This window comes from Alosa alosa, chromosome 22 (genome assembly GCF_017589495.1).
Source record: "Alosa alosa isolate M-15738 ecotype Scorff River chromosome 22, AALO_Geno_1.1, whole genome shotgun sequence".
Classification (NCBI taxonomy): domain Eukaryota; kingdom Metazoa; phylum Chordata; class Actinopteri; order Clupeiformes; family Clupeidae; genus Alosa; species Alosa alosa.
The window spans coordinates 13,991,825-14,011,824 of record NC_063210.1 but is presented as its reverse complement, the minus strand read 5'-3'; the positions used below and the strand labels follow the sequence as shown (position 1 = coordinate 14,011,824).

The 20,000-nt window shown below is 42.4% G+C and overlaps 1 protein-coding gene across 18 annotated transcripts in view; it reads right to left on the bottom strand.

Moving 5' to 3' along the window:
- Positions 1 to 5,727: 5,727 nt before the first annotated feature.
- kcnma1a (potassium large conductance calcium-activated channel, subfamily M, alpha member 1a) overlaps positions 5,728 to 20,000 on the bottom strand; it is a 105,587-nt gene continuing 91,314 nt past the window's right edge. For 7 of the 18 annotated variants that reach the window (XM_048232915.1, XM_048232918.1, XM_048232914.1 and 4 more), the window contains 10 exons: positions 19,208 to 19,432; positions 18,613 to 18,805; positions 17,291 to 17,404; positions 16,777 to 16,860; positions 15,685 to 15,815; positions 13,601 to 13,795; positions 12,892 to 13,010; positions 12,435 to 12,659; positions 10,166 to 10,194; positions 5,728 to 8,756 (listed from right to left, as the gene is read on the bottom strand). In XM_048232915.1, the coding sequence (XP_048088872.1) occupies positions 8,605 to 8,756; positions 10,166 to 10,194; positions 12,435 to 12,659; positions 12,892 to 13,010; positions 13,601 to 13,795; positions 15,685 to 15,815; positions 16,777 to 16,860; positions 17,291 to 17,404; positions 18,613 to 18,805; positions 19,208 to 19,432 (1,467 nt within the window). In that variant the 3' untranslated portion in view covers positions 5,728 to 8,604. Of the gene's footprint in view, positions 8,757 to 10,165; positions 10,195 to 10,531; positions 12,660 to 12,891; positions 13,011 to 13,600; positions 13,796 to 15,684; positions 15,816 to 16,776; positions 16,861 to 17,290; positions 17,405 to 18,612; positions 18,806 to 19,207; positions 19,433 to 20,000 lie in introns of those variants that run through there. The other 11 variants (XM_048232922.1, XM_048232924.1, XM_048232931.1 and 8 more) reach the window with 5 other exon arrangements.

The window sequence follows — 20,000 nt, the reverse complement described above, 5'->3', positions numbered from 1 at the left end:
ACTTTCTCTCTGTCAGTAGAACTCTGACAAGTTAAATGCTCTGAGTAGTTGCCTGGCGATTTAGAATGTAGAATTATGTAGAATATTCTGCTCTTGTGATTCCTCACTGCTTGCTTCTTGTCATCGCCGCATAGAAAGGTGACCTCACCAAAGGGCACGCAGTGGCACTCAGTAAGGAGTTTAATTGACTTTCGTGTACCTAAACATTCTCTTGGGAATTTGTTGCTCTTGTTTGAAGTATCACCTCAAAAGAAAAGGGATGCTATTTTTGCTTGTCAAACAGCGCTTTCTTGAACCTTGCAGTGAAGTTTTTGTACCCCCCCCCACACACCCCTATGTTTTTAAAAAGATATTTTTTAAGTATATTCCATGTAATGGATAATGCATACATATGCTCTCTAGAGTATTGCACACGTGCTAGCTGCAGGCATAAAAAAAAAAAGAAACATCCACAAAATCTTAGAGGGCATGCAAATGCAGGTGTGCTCAACCAGAAAACTACTTTTGGGTTTCGTCTTCAAGGACGTCTGCAGCCTCCTCAGTGCTTGATGGAGCATTTATGAACACATACAGGAGATCCTCCTAAAACATAACAAGGCTGTTTTACTCTCTGTTTTATTCTTAATCCATGAAGGGAATATGTGCACATTACTGTTGCTGTAGATGTTTGGAATCATTCATAATGTACCTAGTCGTAGTGTTTCTTGTTTTGTTTAGAAACAGAATGATGTATTGCATACTGCATCCAAATACATCATGTGCAGTAGTAGGCTAGTTCTGTTGTTTTCCTGCTATACAAATTGAATGAATAGTTTGACATCATATCATATGATAAACATAACATATCAGAATTAGCTGCTGTTGTATTGTTTGGTGGCATTTACTACTTGAGACCAGCCACATGACTACCACTGATACCGCCCCAGCTTGGGAATTTTTCACCTCAACCCTCAAACTCACAAGAAGACAACTTCAAAATCTCCCTGGTAACCCCCCCACCCAAAAAAACCAAATAAATAAAATAAAATAAAATAAAATCGTCTCTGTGATCACTGTCTAGTGTCTAGTAGTATCCTCCTCTCACTCCCTCTATTTCCCTTTCTCTCCTCCCCCCTCCACCTCCTCAGTGTCAAAGTGTGAGCTGTGAGCAGTCACACATGAGGATGACATGATGTGCTATAAGGACCCCCACACACACACCCCACTCTCTACTCCCTCCCCCACAAGGCTGACTGACACACAGCTGCACTTCAGCACTTCCTGTGACAGCGCTAAGCAGTGGTGATGGATTGCCTGGCTCGGGCTGTAGTTGGAGGGGGGGTCAGAGGTCAAATCTGCAGCGGTGGCGGCCAGGCGGGCGGGTGTGAGGAGGCTCGGGCAGGCATGCACTACTGTGGTTGTGAATAGTGAATTAGGCGCAGACTAATCAAACTGGGCTTGGTCTCTTCTGAAATAGAGGGAGGAAGTGACTTTTCACACACACACACACCACACACACACACACACTCACACGCACACACACACACACACACACACAAACCCACACACACACAGACTGTTTGCTTGTTTGACATAACTATGAGAAATAGATTGTCTCTCTATCTCTCTCTCCTCTACTTCTCCTCCTGCGCTTCACTCCTCTTCCACTCTCTCTCTCTCTCTCTCTCTCTCTCTCTGTCATCAGTGCCCTAACTATTCACATGAAGCCCACAGTAAAAAAAGAGCACAAGGTTTGAAAGTTTAAGACAGGTGTCAAATCACCATCACACCACACACACACACACACACACACACACACACACACAGCAACTGCTGAAGAAGCTGAACGCGACAGGAGCTCAGCTGTCACCGAAGATGGCTGAAGGACACGCCTGAGTTTGAGGCACGTCAGGACATGTCACTGTCACGGCGAATCTGAGGAAGATTCATTACCACAAACAGCGCAAGTGAAGTCAGCGCACTGACGGCCATATTGATGACGGGCATGACACAGGGAGAGAGGATCGCGGGTCGAGGTTATGACGGGAAGATTAATCATGAGGTGGGATGTGTGTATGTGTGTGTGTGTGTGTGTGTGTTTGTGTGTATGTTTGTGTGTGTGTGTTGTGTGTGTGTGTGTGTGTGTGTGTGTGTGTGTGTGTGTGTGTATGTTTGTGTGTGTGTTTGTGTATGTGTGTGTGTGTGTGTGTGTGTGTGTTTGGGGTGCTGAGGTGTCAGAACGAATTCAGAAAATGTATTTATAAAAATCTGATTGAGCCACATATATATTTATACACACCCTGCTTATATAATTCCATGTGTGACTTGTTGTGCAAATCAGCTGATGGAGATTGACAGCTCGGCAGCGGTGTCAGATAGCATTCCCTAGGCTTAAATACACATCACCTGAATACAGTCCGTCCGTGCGGGTTGTCTTTGGAGTCTTATTCGCAGAGATAATTTCAGATTAGCCATATCAGTCATCGGGAGCGCAGATGGTATAATTAGCTTGTCAGGCAGCCGTCCGCGGACGCTGAGTCCTGGGTCCTGTCAGTCGCTAGACGCATCGGCCGAAGAGCCAGAGGAGCTGACAGCCAGTCGATAATGTGGCAATTAATGTCATAAATAATTCTCGAACCAATTATATTGAAATGGACCCCGGGTGCTTTAAAAAGAAACAGTACAGTACGCCGCCTATCATCTCTCTTCGGCCCAACAGCTGGAGAAGCCTTCGGTTTTTCTATGCAATTACCTCTCCTTTTCGCTCTATCTCTCTCTTTCTCTATCTCTCTTTCTCTCTCTTTTTTTCTCTCTCTCTCTCTCTCTCTCTCTGTCTGTCTCTCCTCTTACAGTATGTGAAAACAATATCGTCAGCTGTTGACACTCATTTGTTTGATTCCTGCTATTCCAGGGATAATTGTCACGACTTGTCACATCCGTGCCTCTGTCAAACGAAGATCTACTCACAACACGGCAGAGGTGAGTGCACCAGTCGTCTGACATTACCCCACGCCCTCACACATGGGAAAGGGCTGGGCTAGCTACATGCTCTACATGAATTCAACGCCACACCTTTGTATGTAAAATGTCAGCAGTTGAATGGCAAGCTTAAATGCACCAAATCTATTTCCGTGGCCTTCGTCCAGTCAGAGCTACTGTAATATACAGTTTACACTTTACAGGGATGCCTTGAAGGTCATGTTAGCCTACTCTGGTCTGCATAATTCATGATCCAGGTAACTCATATGCAGTTCAATCAAACCGACGCTGGAAAAACCTTGGGATGAAAATTTCACTAAGTAAATCAGTGAGCAAGCTGGCACTTCTATTAACCTTCTATGTGCGAATGACAGAACGAATTCATCATGGTAAATAATAACTCCGCTGTTATAAATCTTGCTTACGCGGCCATAAAGGAGAGCTAATGTTGCTGGATACTGCCATCTGTTTGCTGTTTGGAGACTTTACCTTCTGTATTTGTTTAAAGTAATCCCCAGGTGGAGTTTCACAAAAAAATGGTCTCTTTCTCCCTCTCTTCCTCTATGTGTCTGTGTGTGTGTGTGTGTGTGTGTGTATGACATCCTTTATTGGGATATGGATGTGTTCACTTTTATTAGTTCAGTGCAAGCCTGCCTCCTTTAGTTATGGACCCTATTCCTTTTCATTTGAAAAATGTATTTAGCCATTGCTTTTCCAGTCCCAAACGCAGAACTGAAATCCCCTTGGGATATCATTTGACTGCAGGCTAGGAAAGCTATGCACTATTTGAAGACTACAGTCTGTAGTAAATCAATTTTGTGCTTAAGTGTATAGGCCTGTGTGTGTGTGTGTGTGTGTGTGTGTGTGTGTGTGTGTGTGTGTGTGTTTGTTTGGTGGGGGGTTGCCCAAAAACATGGCCTTTTCATTATCTGTGTACTACCACCTCAAAATCCTACACCAGCAGTCTATCAGTAACAGCAGCCAGGCAACAGCTGCATTACATCTCTCCACACTCATCAGCCTACCAAAAGAGAGAAGGGAGCGGGTGATGCAAAATGCATGGATGCCCCTTGGCTCCAAAGATGAGCGCGAGGCCTGGCACTGGAAGAGCTGTGTACTAAAAGCATGCAACATCTGTGTAAACACATGGCTTTTTTCCGACGGCGTAGGCAATCTCGTTGTGGCCTCCAGATAGATGTCGCAGGAAATCTAGACCGCCCTCAGGGCACAAAGAAATGGCTATGAAGTGTGTGTGTGTATGAAGTGTGTGTGTGTGTGTGTGTGTGTGTGTGTGTGTGTGTGTGGAGGGGGACTCAGATATGCGTGCAACACCATGGCAAGATGCGCAACTATGAGATGGGGCATGGTGAACTGAGATGCACTTCGATGATCTTTTTTTGTTCTATTTGTTATTCGTTTTAGGTTGGTTATATTATAATGCAATAAATAGTATAATTAAGCCTACAAAGACATTGTTGATTAGTACAACTGAGATATGTAAGGATTGTCTTGGTCTTTTTCTGCACATTTGATAGTGTGATTAATAGGGTGTATACTGTATTTACTCAATACAGATAGATACACATGCTTTCCTAGGCTTGGAAGATTTAGACCTAGCTGTTGTCTCCACATTCGTTAACATCAATCTTTTTGTTGTTGGGGGAAAAGCCGAAGCTAAAACCCAGGGAGATCCTGATGCCTCTGTGTCTCTTTAATTCCTCTTACGAACCCAAGGTAAAGATTTATCTTCCCCTGTCAATTCAGCTCAGCATCAAACGTGTGCCGCGCCAAGGTCACTTATTTTCTTCTCCGCCTAACAAGATTGAATTGTCATGTCCCCCTAATAGGTTGCATGGGGAATCATTACTCTGTCGCAGCTGCTTGACTGATGGACGTTTCAGGTCCGATCATCCGACGGTGCCCTCTCGTCCCGCCACTATTGACACTCCAGTCAGCAGTGTGACAGCAATGGCTTAATCAGCCAGGGAGCTTGCAACATCGATTTGACAAGGAGCCTTTAATGACCTCTTGTTTTGGTAAAGGATCGCTGTTTATCTGAAACGCCGCCGATGCACTTAAAAGTGTGCCCCATTGTCATGGAAACCGCTGCTGCTGCTGCTGCTGGGGGCCCGGGAACGACCGTGTCACGCTCGATCCGGTAGAAACCGTCGCGCCGGTGGCGGGGAGGGCTGTTTTGTTTGTGTAGCTCTCCTCACCCCGCGGGGGCACTTGTGTGAGGGCAAGATTAGTATCGACAAGGTACCTCACAGGGTTTTTTTTTTCTTTTTCTAGAACCCGACAAGAAAGTTGTTGTCGCTATTGTGTTTACCCAGGTTTATTTGTCTGTAAATTAATAATGTCTCCTTTTCAGGTATCCACTTTGAAGGGTGAAACCTTCTTCCGTTCTGGTTTCCGGTCTATACTGTTTACATAATAACTCAGTAGGCTAACTTGAATATTCTTCAACTGTTGAGAATTCTGCACTCACTATGGACTTTTTTTATAACATATGATAGACAGAAAAAGTATAAGTTTACTTTTACATGGCTTAGGATGCATCAGTCACTGTCTACCATAACTTAAAATCAATACAACGCAGCTTTGGCCGGAAATAGAGAACCGGATTTCGGAAAGTGTCATGATGACACCCATGTTTGGCTCACGAATAAGGTGGATATCTGAAGGATTTATTTCAGGTGCTGCATTTCTGACACATTTGAAGGTGAGAGCAGCTGTCAAAAACTGGGATAACAACAGGAAGAACCAGAGTACAGCACAAGAGCATCCGTCTTTATTGTGCGAAAAAATAGAAAATGAAAATCATGTACAAGTTATTTACAAACCTTTTTTGTACAAGATAATAAATTGCTAGACTAATAATCACTAGATTTCTTATGATATGTCAAAAAGGTCAAATCCATCAACAACCATCAACCATCAATTAAAATCACAAGACTGGTTCGCCCTCTACAAATACACACTCAAACACACACACACACACACACACACACACACACACACACACACACACACACACACACACACACAAACAAACACACAAACAGCTTACTGACTGATATCAATTAAGCCTTCCCAACTGTAGGTAGCCAAATACTGGTTAAGACTTTTGTTTGTGTTCTCTGTATGTGAACTAATGACATTAACATAAAACGAACAAAGTCCTTTTCAACACAAGAATATGATTTGAGGGGACAATTTTGAGTCATACACACATACCAGTTTACTGAAATTAACAGTAAAAGAAATGTTAGTTTACAGCGTTTGTATGTTCAGTGTCAATCATGAGTACTTCTCAAGTCATTCTCAAAACAAAAAAAAGTAGCTGTCCTTAAAAATTAAAAATGAATTAACAACATAAATGATGCGTTAAATAAGGTCAATTGATAATTTTGCACTGGTGCCACTTTTCGCTAAAGTGGGCTCTCAGGATGCCCTCTTTGGTCTGACCACCGCCTGGCACGTTGCTGGCACTGAGGCATGAGAGGAGGCTTGGATGTTCTCAGTGCCAGCACAACTCAGCGTTGCGAATGCCAACGTTATTCACCCTGGTATCTTAACTGAGAATGACTGAGCTATACTCACAAAAGACAGAAGCAACTATGTAACACACTGAATTCATTGATTACAATATTTTGGGGCAGAGCTAAACCAGTTAAATGTCAGGCAATAGGAAATCAGTCAGGTTAACGTTGTACTGTACAAGTGAATCGACTTGGAGTCACATGACGAGTACTTGTCATAGAACCACTCCAATGTCATTGGTAAATTAAGGATGAATTGACATTGAAACATACTCCTTTTGTGGAGAAAATATGAGGACAAACCACTTTTAAGATCAAAAGATATCTCTTTCACAACATCTACTGTAGCACATAATGGAATGTAAACAGTTCAATGCAGTTGTATTGTTCTTTAGTGTTTCCATTCATTTACAGTTGACAAAAAACACACATTCAAGTTCATTCAAACTCCCTTTGACCCAATCTGACTGATAGGAGATCTAATGCAAAGAGTGATGCTGATTATGCTCCTCAACACATGTACAGTAATATATTATGACAGCAGTATAAATTATTACATTCAGATGCAAGACTTGAAAGAGTCTCTCTTAAGAAGCTCTACCGTTATTGGAGTTCATTCATTTATATGTTATGTACAAATGAACACATTTACATGTCTTTTGAATATATTTTTGCAAAAAAGCTCTACCCCTTGGCATGTAAGGCAAACTGCATAATTCCCACAATTGAAGGCAAAAATCAGGAGTGTTTGTTCTCCTGGTATTAAAACAATGTTGTAAATAAACAGAAAAGCTGCATTTTTGGAACCATCTGCTGAAGAACAGAATTAGTACACACATCTGATTGATGAACATCAAACAGTTTCATTAAATGGTTCAAATCACTGCTACTGTGGATGTTTTGTAATTTGCGATGATCTAAAATACTTTTTAGCAAAAACTCTTCCTACTAAAATCCCCAGTCTGTGATTGAGCTGCACACATAGTCAGTTCTGTGCCCTTTTTGGAAATGGTGGTGTTTGGGTTGGCTTTGGGGAACACCCAAGCACTTTCATGCCCCCATGCCAACCCAGTGCCAGACAGTGTCTTCAACCAAAGAGGGTCCTGTCAATGCCCACTTTACGCAATACGTGGCACTCTGTAGAAACACGCCTAACTATTTATTATATTTTAATAATTTATCTATGTCATGTCTCTTATAGCAGAACTTGCGACTTGCTAATAGTTTCTAACTGTACATCTGGTGTTAGCTCGATCACATGAGGGGATTTTACTGCATCTGTTTTTTTAGCTTGCTTATGCAGTTAATTCAGGTTCATTTGTTCGCAATGGGTCACTTCCGATCGCACGCGTCAGATTTAAATCTATGACTTCATATTAAGTCCTACAACTCATTTTCCTTAAGAGAAGATCAAAGTTTATACACAAACCCGTTCAAAATAAGGAGGTGACGTTACAAACCAGCCGGTGTACGATAAAGGCACCGCCATTGTGCCTGAAAGAAAATGAACAAAAAGCTGCATTTATGGTACTGTAAATGCGGACGTTGGACTTTAGCACAGGATATTATATAGACGGCTAAGGCACATAACATGCACCAGCTGAACAGGACAAATAGACAAGCTTGAAAACCATCCTGTACTGTTACTGACACACTCTACTGTAACTCTCCTACAAGTGTGGAAGGCAGTGAATCACATCTAGCGCTATGTCACTGTTAACCATGTGCTGTTCATCATGTTAGCGGTCTCTCGACACTAAAAACGACCGTCATACTTAAACAAAATGGCCACAAGACAGAGGCTGGTCACAAGTGGAGGACAATACTTAAACTGCGCATCTATAGGTTTCTTGTGACTACGTCTCAACATGATTGTCTATACCCATACAATATACTGCATGTATGTACTGTAATGCATATAACATGTAGTTATCCGTGGATACAGTATGTGTGTTTATAAAAAGCCTGGAAATAATACTCACTGTACAGGTACTCATAGTCATAAAATTAACACAATATTGGAAGCTATTTGAACCATATTTTAACTGGTGCGTCAACCTGTTGAGCCTGTCTGACTTTGAGGTTTTCTTTCCCAGCCATGAGTTCAGCATTCGTCCTCCACTTCTCGGATGGTCGGGATGGGGTTGCCTGTCGGTTTGTACTGATTGACTTGATTGGCCATGTGCGTGTTCATGGGTTTGATCTGAATGTTCCGGGGGAAGGCATTCTCGGGTTCATCTGTAAACCATGTCTTTTCTGTGAAACGGTCGCACAACAACAGAGGAAAACAAAACAACGACAACAACAACAAAAGGATGAGAAAAGAAAAAAAAGAGGGAGGAAATATCGACATCAGTTCCAAATGAATAACAGACTGGACTGGTATATTTTTATATACATGCTTGCATGATCATATGATAAATGTATGAATGACATATACTGTATTGCTCTATTATGGGAGGGGTCATTGCAAGATATTTTTGGTATATATCCAGTGCACTCATTTTACTAAATTGTGCATTCATTTGACTAAATAGTGTGCTCATTTTACTAAATTGTGCTCTCAATTTAGTAAATTGAGTGCACAATTTAGTAAAATGTGTGCATGATTTACTAAATTGAGAGCACAATTTAGTGAAATGAGTGCACTATTTAGTAAAATGAGTGCACAATTTAATAAAATGAGCACACATTCTCTCGATACACAAATATATATTGCAATGACACCTCCTGGGCTCCGTACTCTATAGCAGTAAATAGCCAGTAAATTATTAGCTAAATGTTCTTGTCTGAATTCCAACAGCTGTCATAGCACGACATGATTTGTAGGAGTAGACATAAACTCAAGCCCAAGCAACACGAGCAATTATATATTGCTTGCAGTCACTCAAAAGTGTTTGATAATTTCTTATGCAAGATTACACTGGAATGAAACCTCTTACTGTACCATACATTATACGTGGTGCACTGTGTGTGTGTTATAGGTGGATGATGTGTGTTTGAGTGTGTGTGTGTGTGTGTGTGTGTGCATTCAAACAATTTCCTCACATCACAACAAGCCAGCACAGACCAGCTTTCCGAATGAGACATTACGTAGCGCTCACATCTGCCCAGCCTAAATAATGCCTCAATGCATCTACTCACATCTCATGCATTTTCCAGGCAGAGAGGGAGGGAGGGAGGGAGAGAGAGAGAGAGAGAGAGAGAGAGAGAGAGAGAGAGAGAGAGAGAGAGAAAAGAGAGAAAGGGAGGGAGAGGAAGGCAACACCTGCCCAACTGATACCCACATGCTCTGGATGGAGCGCCAGCCGTGCAAGAGATGAGGTTGCAAGGGGCACGTGACCCTGAGTTGGATAACCCATGGTTGAAATGTAACTTCTACGCACTTCAAACCTTTTTGAACCTATTTTTTACTCACATGTTGTGTATTATTTGGGATACTTGAAACCACATGCAATGCTAGCCCCCACCACCACCACCACCACCACCAAAGGCACAACAGGGCAACGGGCAACTTTGCTTCCCTGTGAGGAAAGCAAACGGTTGTAAGTTGGAAAAATGACCTCCGGCTATCCACTATGCTCTTTTCAGACATAGCATCGCTAAGGTTATGATAGGGTATCATGGCAGATGCAGAGTCATGCACAAATCAGGGACTGTCATACCTTGGACCCTTCTACTCGTCCTTGTAGCACTTCAGAGAAGAAAAGTAGTCTATGTGAGTTTGGATCATATTTAAAATATGTTCAACTTTACATACTTTAAAATGAACGAGAATGTAACCAGGAATCCAGCCAAAAAGCAATATCACACTGATTTTAAGTCAGTATTCTATTATCCATGCTTATTCGGCTGTGTGGAAACACAGTAGCACTACTTGAGGATAGAGGTTGGGCACTTCCCAAATAGACCTCAGATGAAGTACCATGCAAGGTCCTGTAAAGCAGGATATACACATTTAACCCACTGACTGGGTAATTATCATGCCAAACACACAGGGAAACACAAAAAGTCATCAGAACGGCTCATGCTTATTAACAAAAAAACATTTTTATTTATGTATTTGTTTGTTTTAAGGATTGTGCTACTTCACACTGTGATGCCTTTAATTCTCAGCTTTGAGAAGTCAGCACACTAGCGTGAAACGTCCTTACAGTATGTACATTTAGACATGTTGACAGGAATGAGAAGAGAAATATAAGAACACAAAAAAAAGAAAAGAAAAGATAGCCCATGCTTCAAAAAATTCCAACATTCTATGGAATGTCATTTTTTCATTGTTGCCATGGTCATTTCTGCACGTATATGCAATTTATAGACTTAATTTTTTACTGTTAATTCAAAGGCGTGCAATTGGGATGGCAGATCTACACTTTAGCCTTTAAAATACTGAAATTATCCACAGACCATGGGGGGAAAGAGACAGCAAACAGATGTCCAGAACAAGCTACAGTACTTGAGAGGGGACAGAGAAGTATGTCAAAGGGCCACATACTAACCAGAGATCTCCACACTGCTCAGCAACTGTCAGAGATATAAATGTATCTGTCAATTTATTCACAAGATTCAGTCGCACAATTTCAGTATTTTCAAGGAGAGCTCATGCAAAAAAAGAGAGAAAAGAACATGCATTGAAAGGGTGCAAGCTTCAAAAAGATTCATAGAGAATTCAATCAAAGTGATATATGCGCCACTGAATCCATCACTATTGTCACTGAGCACCTTGATTGAACCCCTCCCTTCAGGTGACTTCTGAATGACGACAGTTCACAACAATTTTATTGATATTGATCAAAGAAAAAACAATCAAAATAATAATAATAATAATGACAATCTGAATCTCCATTAGTGTTGTTTTTTTCTGGGTTAGTTTCAAGTGCTGAATGGTAGAAGGCATTTAAGAGTTTTTTTTTTCTTATGCTAATGTTTATTGAGATTTATTGATATTGGATATGTTTTTTTCTGAATACTGGCTATGTTTAGTTGAATAAATGTAAGACTATGCCCCAAGGCAACATAAAATGAATCTTCGGCAGTGTCATTCAGATACTGTACTTAATGATTTTGTAATTAAGACAAGTAATTATTAAGGAGATTAAAGTGCAATTTAAGTGCAAATGGATGTGATAAGAACTTAAAAATGGACTACAGGCAATATACAGACTGGTCTGTGTTCAAACTCATATCCTATTTCCATGGCAAAAAAGAAAAACAAGCAATAACGGACAAAAACTGAAGCATGACAGACTTATTTGGTCAAAACAATCAAATTCACCTTATGATGAAAAAAGAGAGAAAAAAAAAATAGCAGAAACAACAAAAGTCCTTTTGTTTGAAACGATGATGATGTAATAGTGAATTACATTCCACACGAGTGTCTGATCCCACAGGCTTCCTCCCGCCCAAATCACACGAGTAGGCTCCCAGTCAACGGATCACATGCGAAATGGCACATAGCTTGGGCAAGGGTTAGGGCTCTGCATGCATTTACACCGGACCTTTACACACACACACACACACACACACACACACTCACTCACTCACACACACACACACACACACACACTCTCTTTCTCTCTCTTTCTCTTTATCTCTCTCTCACACACATACACAAACACACACACCTCATTACATGCATGTCACACAAAAACACACCCAAAACGCATACACACACACTCATAGTCTAAGTGTGTGTGCGCAGTACGTGCATGTCTCCACCAGATGACAGGCAGAGTTTTGGCAGCTCATTCAGGAGGACAGTTTCAGGGGCAGAAGAGGGGTTAGGTCACTAGTTAGGTTGGGGCAGGGAAGGAGGGAGGGAGAAAGAGAGAGGGAGAAAAAGGAAAGATAAACGGAGGGAAGGAGGAAGGGATGAGGGGGGAAGAGAAAGAAGGAAGGAAGGGTTTTTTATTTCTCTCTTAGAGAGGCACGTACTTCTGCTTGTCCCGCGGGTCGCGGCCTTTGCTGCGTCCAGGGGGGCGCGCGGAGGCAGGGATGGAGTGCACGGACGAGCTCTTCTTGCTGGACGTGTGGGACGAGTGCGAGGAGTGCGAGAGGCTGCTCCGCGACTGGCCCGCGTTGTGGTCAAACTGCATCAGGCAGAAGATCAGGTCCGACGGCACCAGCTCAAACTCGTACGGCGGGTTAGTGATCACATACCTGAGACATTTAAAACATAAAATAAAAAATACATAAAAAAAAAAGACTGAACTGCTCGACAAAATGGCAAAATTTCTCTGGAGACCCATCACCCCATAATGAAATTTAATCTCCGTCTTAGTATGGAATAGCATAGCATATGCAAACTTAGCTTAGGAGTAGAGCATTCATGCAGAGTTATCGAACTTATTTGCAATATGTACTGAGTGACGCAACAGGGGAAGCAACTTACCGCTTGGTACACTGGGTGGGTGAAGTTATATGTGCATCTCTTAGGCGGTAAATCCCAAAACATAGCATGTTGTATGTTTTAAGTGCCTTGCAGAATAAATCACCATAGCAACCTCCATCCTGGTAAACAATGAGGGCAGAGACAACATTCAAAGTCAATCTACTTCCATACAAATGAAAAATATCACAAGTGTAAATAAACCAATATTTTGGATCTCTTTCTGATATGTAGAAGTAATGTGTTCTGGGTCCAGGAAGCTCAGCAGCCCATCGGCCAGCTTCTGACAGGCAAACAGGCAGCCGTAGCCTACTGGTTAGGGCTTCGGGCTTGTAAACAAAGGGTTGCCGGTTCGATCCCCGACCCAGTGGGAAAAATGTGGACGGAAGAAGTGGTAGAGCATGTTCTCCCATGCCCACATCCACGGCTGAAGTGCCCTTGAGTAAGGCACCTAACCCCTCACTGCTCCCCGAGCGCAGCTGTAGCAGACAGCTCACTGCTCCGGGTTAGTGTGTGCTTCACCTCACTGTGTGTACACTGTGTGCTGTTTGTGTTTCACTAATTCACGGATTGGGATAAATGCAGAGACCAAATTTCCCTCACGAGATCAAAAGAGTATATATATTTATATATACTATATATAACATTTCATTGGCTGGCTGCTGTGACTTGACAGCACAGCTGGCCAATCACAGCCTCTGCTGCTGCTCACCCCCAGCTCGGCGAAGGGCCCGTCGTTAAGTGCCAGCTGTGCCACACGGCAGCGGTCCCGGTTGGCGAGGGTCTGTGGCGTGCTGTAGCCGCCACGCAGCGCGTTCTCCTCAGCCAGGAGTCCCTCCAGCTCGGGCGTGGCGCCGCCGGTCACCAGCGTCCGGATCAGGGTCAGGATGTTGTCGTTGAAGTACGTCTACGAGGGACAACAGGAAGTATTAGGGTAGGGGTAACTGTGGGGGAGGGGGGGAGCAAACGCCTAAATCATCCAAGTGCAAGGCAGATGCAAGCATGTTCCCCTTATGAAGAGACTGTCATAGTATCTCAAACCCCCTTCTATGCACATGTACACACGTGCGCACACACACACACACACACACACACACACACACACACACACACACACACACACACACACACACACACACACACACACACAGATCTCTTCTATCAGAGGCTGCTGCTGCTGCTGTGCTGGCAATGCTATGAGTGTCTGAACCTCAATCGCACACACACACACAGACAGCACCCACACACATTTACACACATACACGCCAGCCCTGTATCCCATGCGCTGTCTCGTCATGTTGGCCGGCCCGAGTGGTGAAACGACAGCGGAGTCCAATTACTGCACTTCCATCAGCCTGGGCTGTGGTGTCCCATCACACACACACACACACACACACACACACACACACACAGCACACACACACACAACAGTCAGCCTGCCGTGTGACACAACAGTGACAAATGAGGGAGGGGAGAGCTGATGACCAGTGTGTGTGTGTGTGTGTGTGTGTGTGTGTGTGTGTGTGTGTGTGTGTGTGTATGTGTATGCTGGTGCATTTAGAAATGAAAGCTGCTAAATGGCTGCAATAGGGCCTGTGAAGCCGCGAGTCACTAACAAGTAAGAGTGAGTCCAACTAAATATCAAACCAATAGCCAAACAACAGCCAAATTACCAAACTAATTATCAAATTTAAACCATTTAATCATTTACAACAATTTCTTATAAGATGACCATCTCTGCGGGGAAATGGGGGGGTACTTGCTACATGAATCTACTGTAGAGGGACCTGGTGTCTTGCCTTGCTTGTAATACGCAGTGACATGCTTCCTGTCAGGTTGACAGCCCCATTGAACGCCATGATGGATGAGGCCTGTCTATTAGGCAGGCATTGGCTTTGTCTACGCTGTGCTGCTGGGGAGAGAGGCTTTGTTCTAAGCTCACTTCCTCTCAAAAGGTAGACAGATAAAGCTGTCAAGCCCAGGAAAAAAGGACTCTTGCTGTTTCTTTATTGTGACGACAGGGCGGTGTGAGAAGCCAGGGGATATTGCATGAAAACATGCCAAAGTGCTTCCATCTATGAATAGGCAGAATGCTAAGTGACACTCTCTGTGATGCCATTTTTTGTTTTGCATGTAAACACCTTGGGCTTACTATTCATCTTTGCAGACTTGTGTATCATAACAAATGAATGCAGAGGACCAAACACTTGGAGAAAATGGGGAAAGAGGATAATAAACTAGAACCAACTGCCACTTGGTTGGATTATGTACCTAAAGACAGTAGACAATAGTGAGATGCCAAGCCCTGAAATGAGCCTGATGTTCTGAAGTCAGATCATTTACCGGCTGTAATGTACTTCTATGTACTCTGAATCTAGGGCCTCATTTTATTTGCTTGCACCCTTCGAAGCATACTGAAGCTAAATGACTGATATTTTCAGCACAGCCACAATCAGAAAGAAATTAGCAGAAATTAGCCCTTACCAATACACAACAAGACATGAAGGCACAACAACAACTCTCCCAAATCATTAAAATTTTGAACTGAACGTAAATCCACAATAAAATCCACAAAATGATAGTAGCAGTATATTAGGGCTACCGCTATGGTTATGGTTACTGTTATTGTTATGTTTATACAACAGACACTTTCATCCAAAGCAACTTGTTGTAAAAACAATAATGTTAATGTTATAAATACAATATAATAATTTTGTAATAACAATAAACAATCATAAATAAACTACTGTAGAGGAACTATAGCAAGTGACACTGTGAGCTGATATAGGCTCTCACCGCACTCATGAGGGAGTCTAGCACGCTGACTGCGAAAGCTGTCCCGCAGGCAAAGGGCTGTGTGAGATACAACTCTGTGTCTGGGTCATCATCGTCGTCTTGGTCCAAGAACTGAACGTTGGAGTCGTTGACTAGGAGGGGAGCACATTAGAACATTAGTAAATGTGAAAAAAAATACAATGCACAAACTCGACAATGAAAAAAAACTCTAATGAAAAACCTAGTCCTGGTTGTCAAAGGTCTGGTACCTTTCCATGGTGATGTAAACCCACACACTTAACATTAATCTATATTTTGTTATGTAGGCCAGCAGCAGTGATACACTTGAGCTTGTTAATGGCATTGCCATGTAGCTGTCATTAAATATCATGAATAAAGAAGACACTATTTACAGTTACAGTGCTGCAAATTGCATGATGTAATTGCAAGCCACAAAGGTTAATTTGTGAGTTTGTGAGTGTCACCAGTAGAGATCACATCAAATGATATCAGTGGAGATCTCATCAAATTATAAAACAATCCCTCTAATCGGTGGTGTCACAAGAACATGACATCAAACACATCAACAAAGCCACAATGAAATGTAGTTCAGCAGAGTGCAATAAAGTCACAGGAAAAGTGTGGAGTGGTTGCCACAGAGGCGTGCTTGTTAGGCAAGGCAAGGCAAGGCCATTTTATTTATATAACGCATTTCTTTGTTATGCATGCAACATGCCATGGTGGACACTGAGCGAACATCACACTGAGTGACTCTCTCTCTCCACGTTTTTGCAAATGTTCTGACTTTTTGCAAAGATCCGACAAAAGTATTAACAATTCAGTGGACAAAGTAACGAAAAGAAAATGTCATGGATCACAAAACCATGATCCATGAACTCTATACTGAGCCGTCAAGAGTCAAAAGTTAAAGAAAAAGATTCAAACAAGAATCAACGACAGCTGAAAACAGCCCAAACTAAAACAGTTTCAAGGAGGCACACCAGGGAATAATAGGCCAATCTTATAGCGGCATGAAAGAGCCAACGGAGGAGTTGGGTGGACAAAAAGCGGAACAATGACTGCAACAGAGGTTCACTGCAGCATCCATCTTACCCAGCTCAGTAATCATTGGGATGTTGTTCCCACTGCTCTTATCCTGACTGAATGACACCAAGGGCAGTGTTTTGCCTGGCTTAGCTAACGATGCAAAACAAGTGTAAGCGGGGAGGAAGGGGTTAATCAGACTGGTTTAGTGCACTGAACATGCAAGATGTCATCCATTGTTGTCCTGTTTATGTTTGTGTTGTATAAAGATAGATAGATAGATAGATAGATAGATACTTTATTGATCCCCAGGGGAAATTCAAGCCATATATAAGCCATATCTAATTATATATTCTGGTTATATATAAATATATTGTATAATAATATTATGCACATACAAAAGATGCATTGTTCAATGCAGCTCAGATCTGTAATTGCCTGTATTGGTGTACAATCTCATTCAACAAGTCAACAATTATCATGACTGCTGTCTTTCATTTTGATATGATGCTACATAATCTGTAAGCACATTACTTCTGTCCATTATCTGCACATTGTGCCCACTGCAAGAGCGATGACATACCCAGCTCTGTGATGATGGGGATGTTGGCTCCGGTGGTGATGGACGGTTGCCTCACCAGCCCGTGGACTGGGCTGTTTTCTGGAGAAGACCTGTCCATGCCAGGTGGAGTGAACCCTAATGTAGGACGGTAAAAATACCACATCTCAACATACTGGTTTAGCAGCAAAATATTACATCTCAACATACTGGTTTAGCAGCAAAATACTACATCTCAACATGGTTTAGCAGCAAAATATTACATCTCATACTGGTATACAGTAGCAGCAAAATACTACATCTCAACAAACTGGAATAGCCGCAAAATATCACATCTCAACATACTATACTGGTATAGCAGCAAAATACTACATCTCAACATACTGTACTGGTATAGCAGCAAAATACTACATCTCAACATACTGTATTGGTATAGGAGCAAAATACTACATCTCAACATACTGGTATAGCAGCAAAATACTACATCTCAACATACTGGTATAGCAACACAATACTACAGTACATATCAACATACTGGTATAGCAAGAAAAGAAAATATCTCAACAAAAAATAAACAACTTATAGAAATCAATGCACATTAATGGTCCATATTAGATTACACTAGTTCATCCTTCCATAGAGATATATTTAGGGTAAACATCAGTATGTTGCGGTAGCCTCAAAGCATCCCCAGTTAATATTACTGTTTATGACCACAGCTAAAGGGCTATGAACATGAGATATGTCTGCACGTGTCTTCAGCTGACATTAGGCTGGGCAACACTAAACACTTGCACTTACATGCCGTGCTGCAAATGCCATTTTACTCTCTCACATAAATCTCACATGCTGTTTGTTTTGGTTCACAGCAAGCAGCAAAGTAACTGTTAAGATGGAGAAATGCCCAGCTCAGCGCTCTGAACAAATCCAGGAAGTGACAGAATTCACAAGGTTAGAGCTTTCTTTTCTTTTTTCCACACATTGCTTGAAAGTGGCACATCAACACTGTAAACCTAGAATTGTGTGTTTGTGTGCGTGTATGTGTTTGTGTATGTTTGTGTGTGTGTGTGTGTTTGTGTGTATGTGTTTGTGTATGTTTGTTTGTGTGTGTGTGTGTGTGTGTGTGTGTGTGTGTGTGTGTGTGTGTTTGTGTGTGTGGTTGTGTGTGTGTGTGAGCATACTATATATGCTCTATGTGCTTAGTGGTACTTTGACAGGTGTCCCTTACTGCTGTCTCCATCGAGAGATCTTTAAGACATACATTGTAGAGATCTTCCCGGCAAAGTCCCAGAGGCTCATGCCGACTACTCATAAACAACAGCAAGCCTGGGCACTACAATGTTTACCTTGGGAGTTGGCCTGCAAGACCCCGATGCTGTCGTCAAACAGCATGGACTTGATGTTGAGCGAAGCCAGGATGCACTCCTTGTCCTGCAGCGAGGCGTCGTCGATATTGTTCTGATTGGCCGACAGGATGACGCACATGTCGCACAGGTTGATGTTGACAGCTCTCAGGTCAGCACGGCTCAAAGGTGTGCCCTTTAGAATGCGATGGAACACACACAAAAGGTTAACAACAAGAGAAACATGTATGCAAAAAACAGTGCTTCATTAGGATTAGCACTGTACTGATTACATAAATATTAGCTGCATTATTTAAAAAAAAAAAACGGCATCATCAGTCCCAATTTCTTATACTATAGACCCTTTCAACAAGGTAAACAAAAACAATGTTTGAACGTTCTATTTGGTTCCCAATCTACTTCCTCTGCATTAAGATAACATATGGAATGTTAAAACGGAAGCCTTGTGGGGCCAACTATGACGCTGATAATGGAACTCTTTTGAAAGGGTCTATAGTTGTTCTTCCATCGCAATGCACCTCTAGAATGACTATAAGTGCTTAAAGATGGCTGAGCTATGTGTTCTCTGGAAACTCACGGGTAAGATGGAGACTTTAGGGAAGTTGTGGAGGGTCTCCCACTCCCTCTTCAGGTACTCCAGCGAGCCCACGAACACGATGGGCTTGAGTTCGTGGTAGTGGAAGTTGCTGGCCCGCAGGGGCATCACCAAGTTCCGGAGTCCCACCAGTGCCGACTTCACGTCCCCGAAGATGCAGACCACCACGTGACCACTGAGGACTGTCATGGCCGCCTCACTCCGGGTCTAACATGAAAGAAGAAACAAAGAGTTTGTTTGTAAAAAGCTCATATACAAAGAGATCAGCTAGTAAATACACACACACACCTAGACAATGTCCTCATAGCTTTTAAAAAAAAAAAACATAAAACATTGAAATATATGAAACGATGAAAAGTATGAAAACATTTTCATCCCTGCATTTAAAGGGACACCAGGCAACGTTTTTGTGTTAATTAATCATCTTCGTAAGTCGGTATATGGTTAAATGACTCATTACAGGGCGAATGAAGGCTCTCTCGCCTGCCCCTACTGCCTGTAGGAAGAATATCCCACTTGCAAGTTCGGTGTATCCTACCCGCCGACCGAAGCAGGATCAGTTTACAGCACAGAGGCAGGCTAACGAAACACTAGAGATTGTTGCAAACGTGTGTATAATGGCAGAGCTGGCGAAGAAGCAGCGAAAACCCTTGATGGAAGACGCAAAGAAAAGGAAAAGAGCTTCAGACCGAGCGAGGGGGAGTTTCGTAGAGAAAAAGCATCAGGCTTGCCTGGTGTCCCTTTAAAGTAGCCTACACAGTAGGCTAAGTGAGTA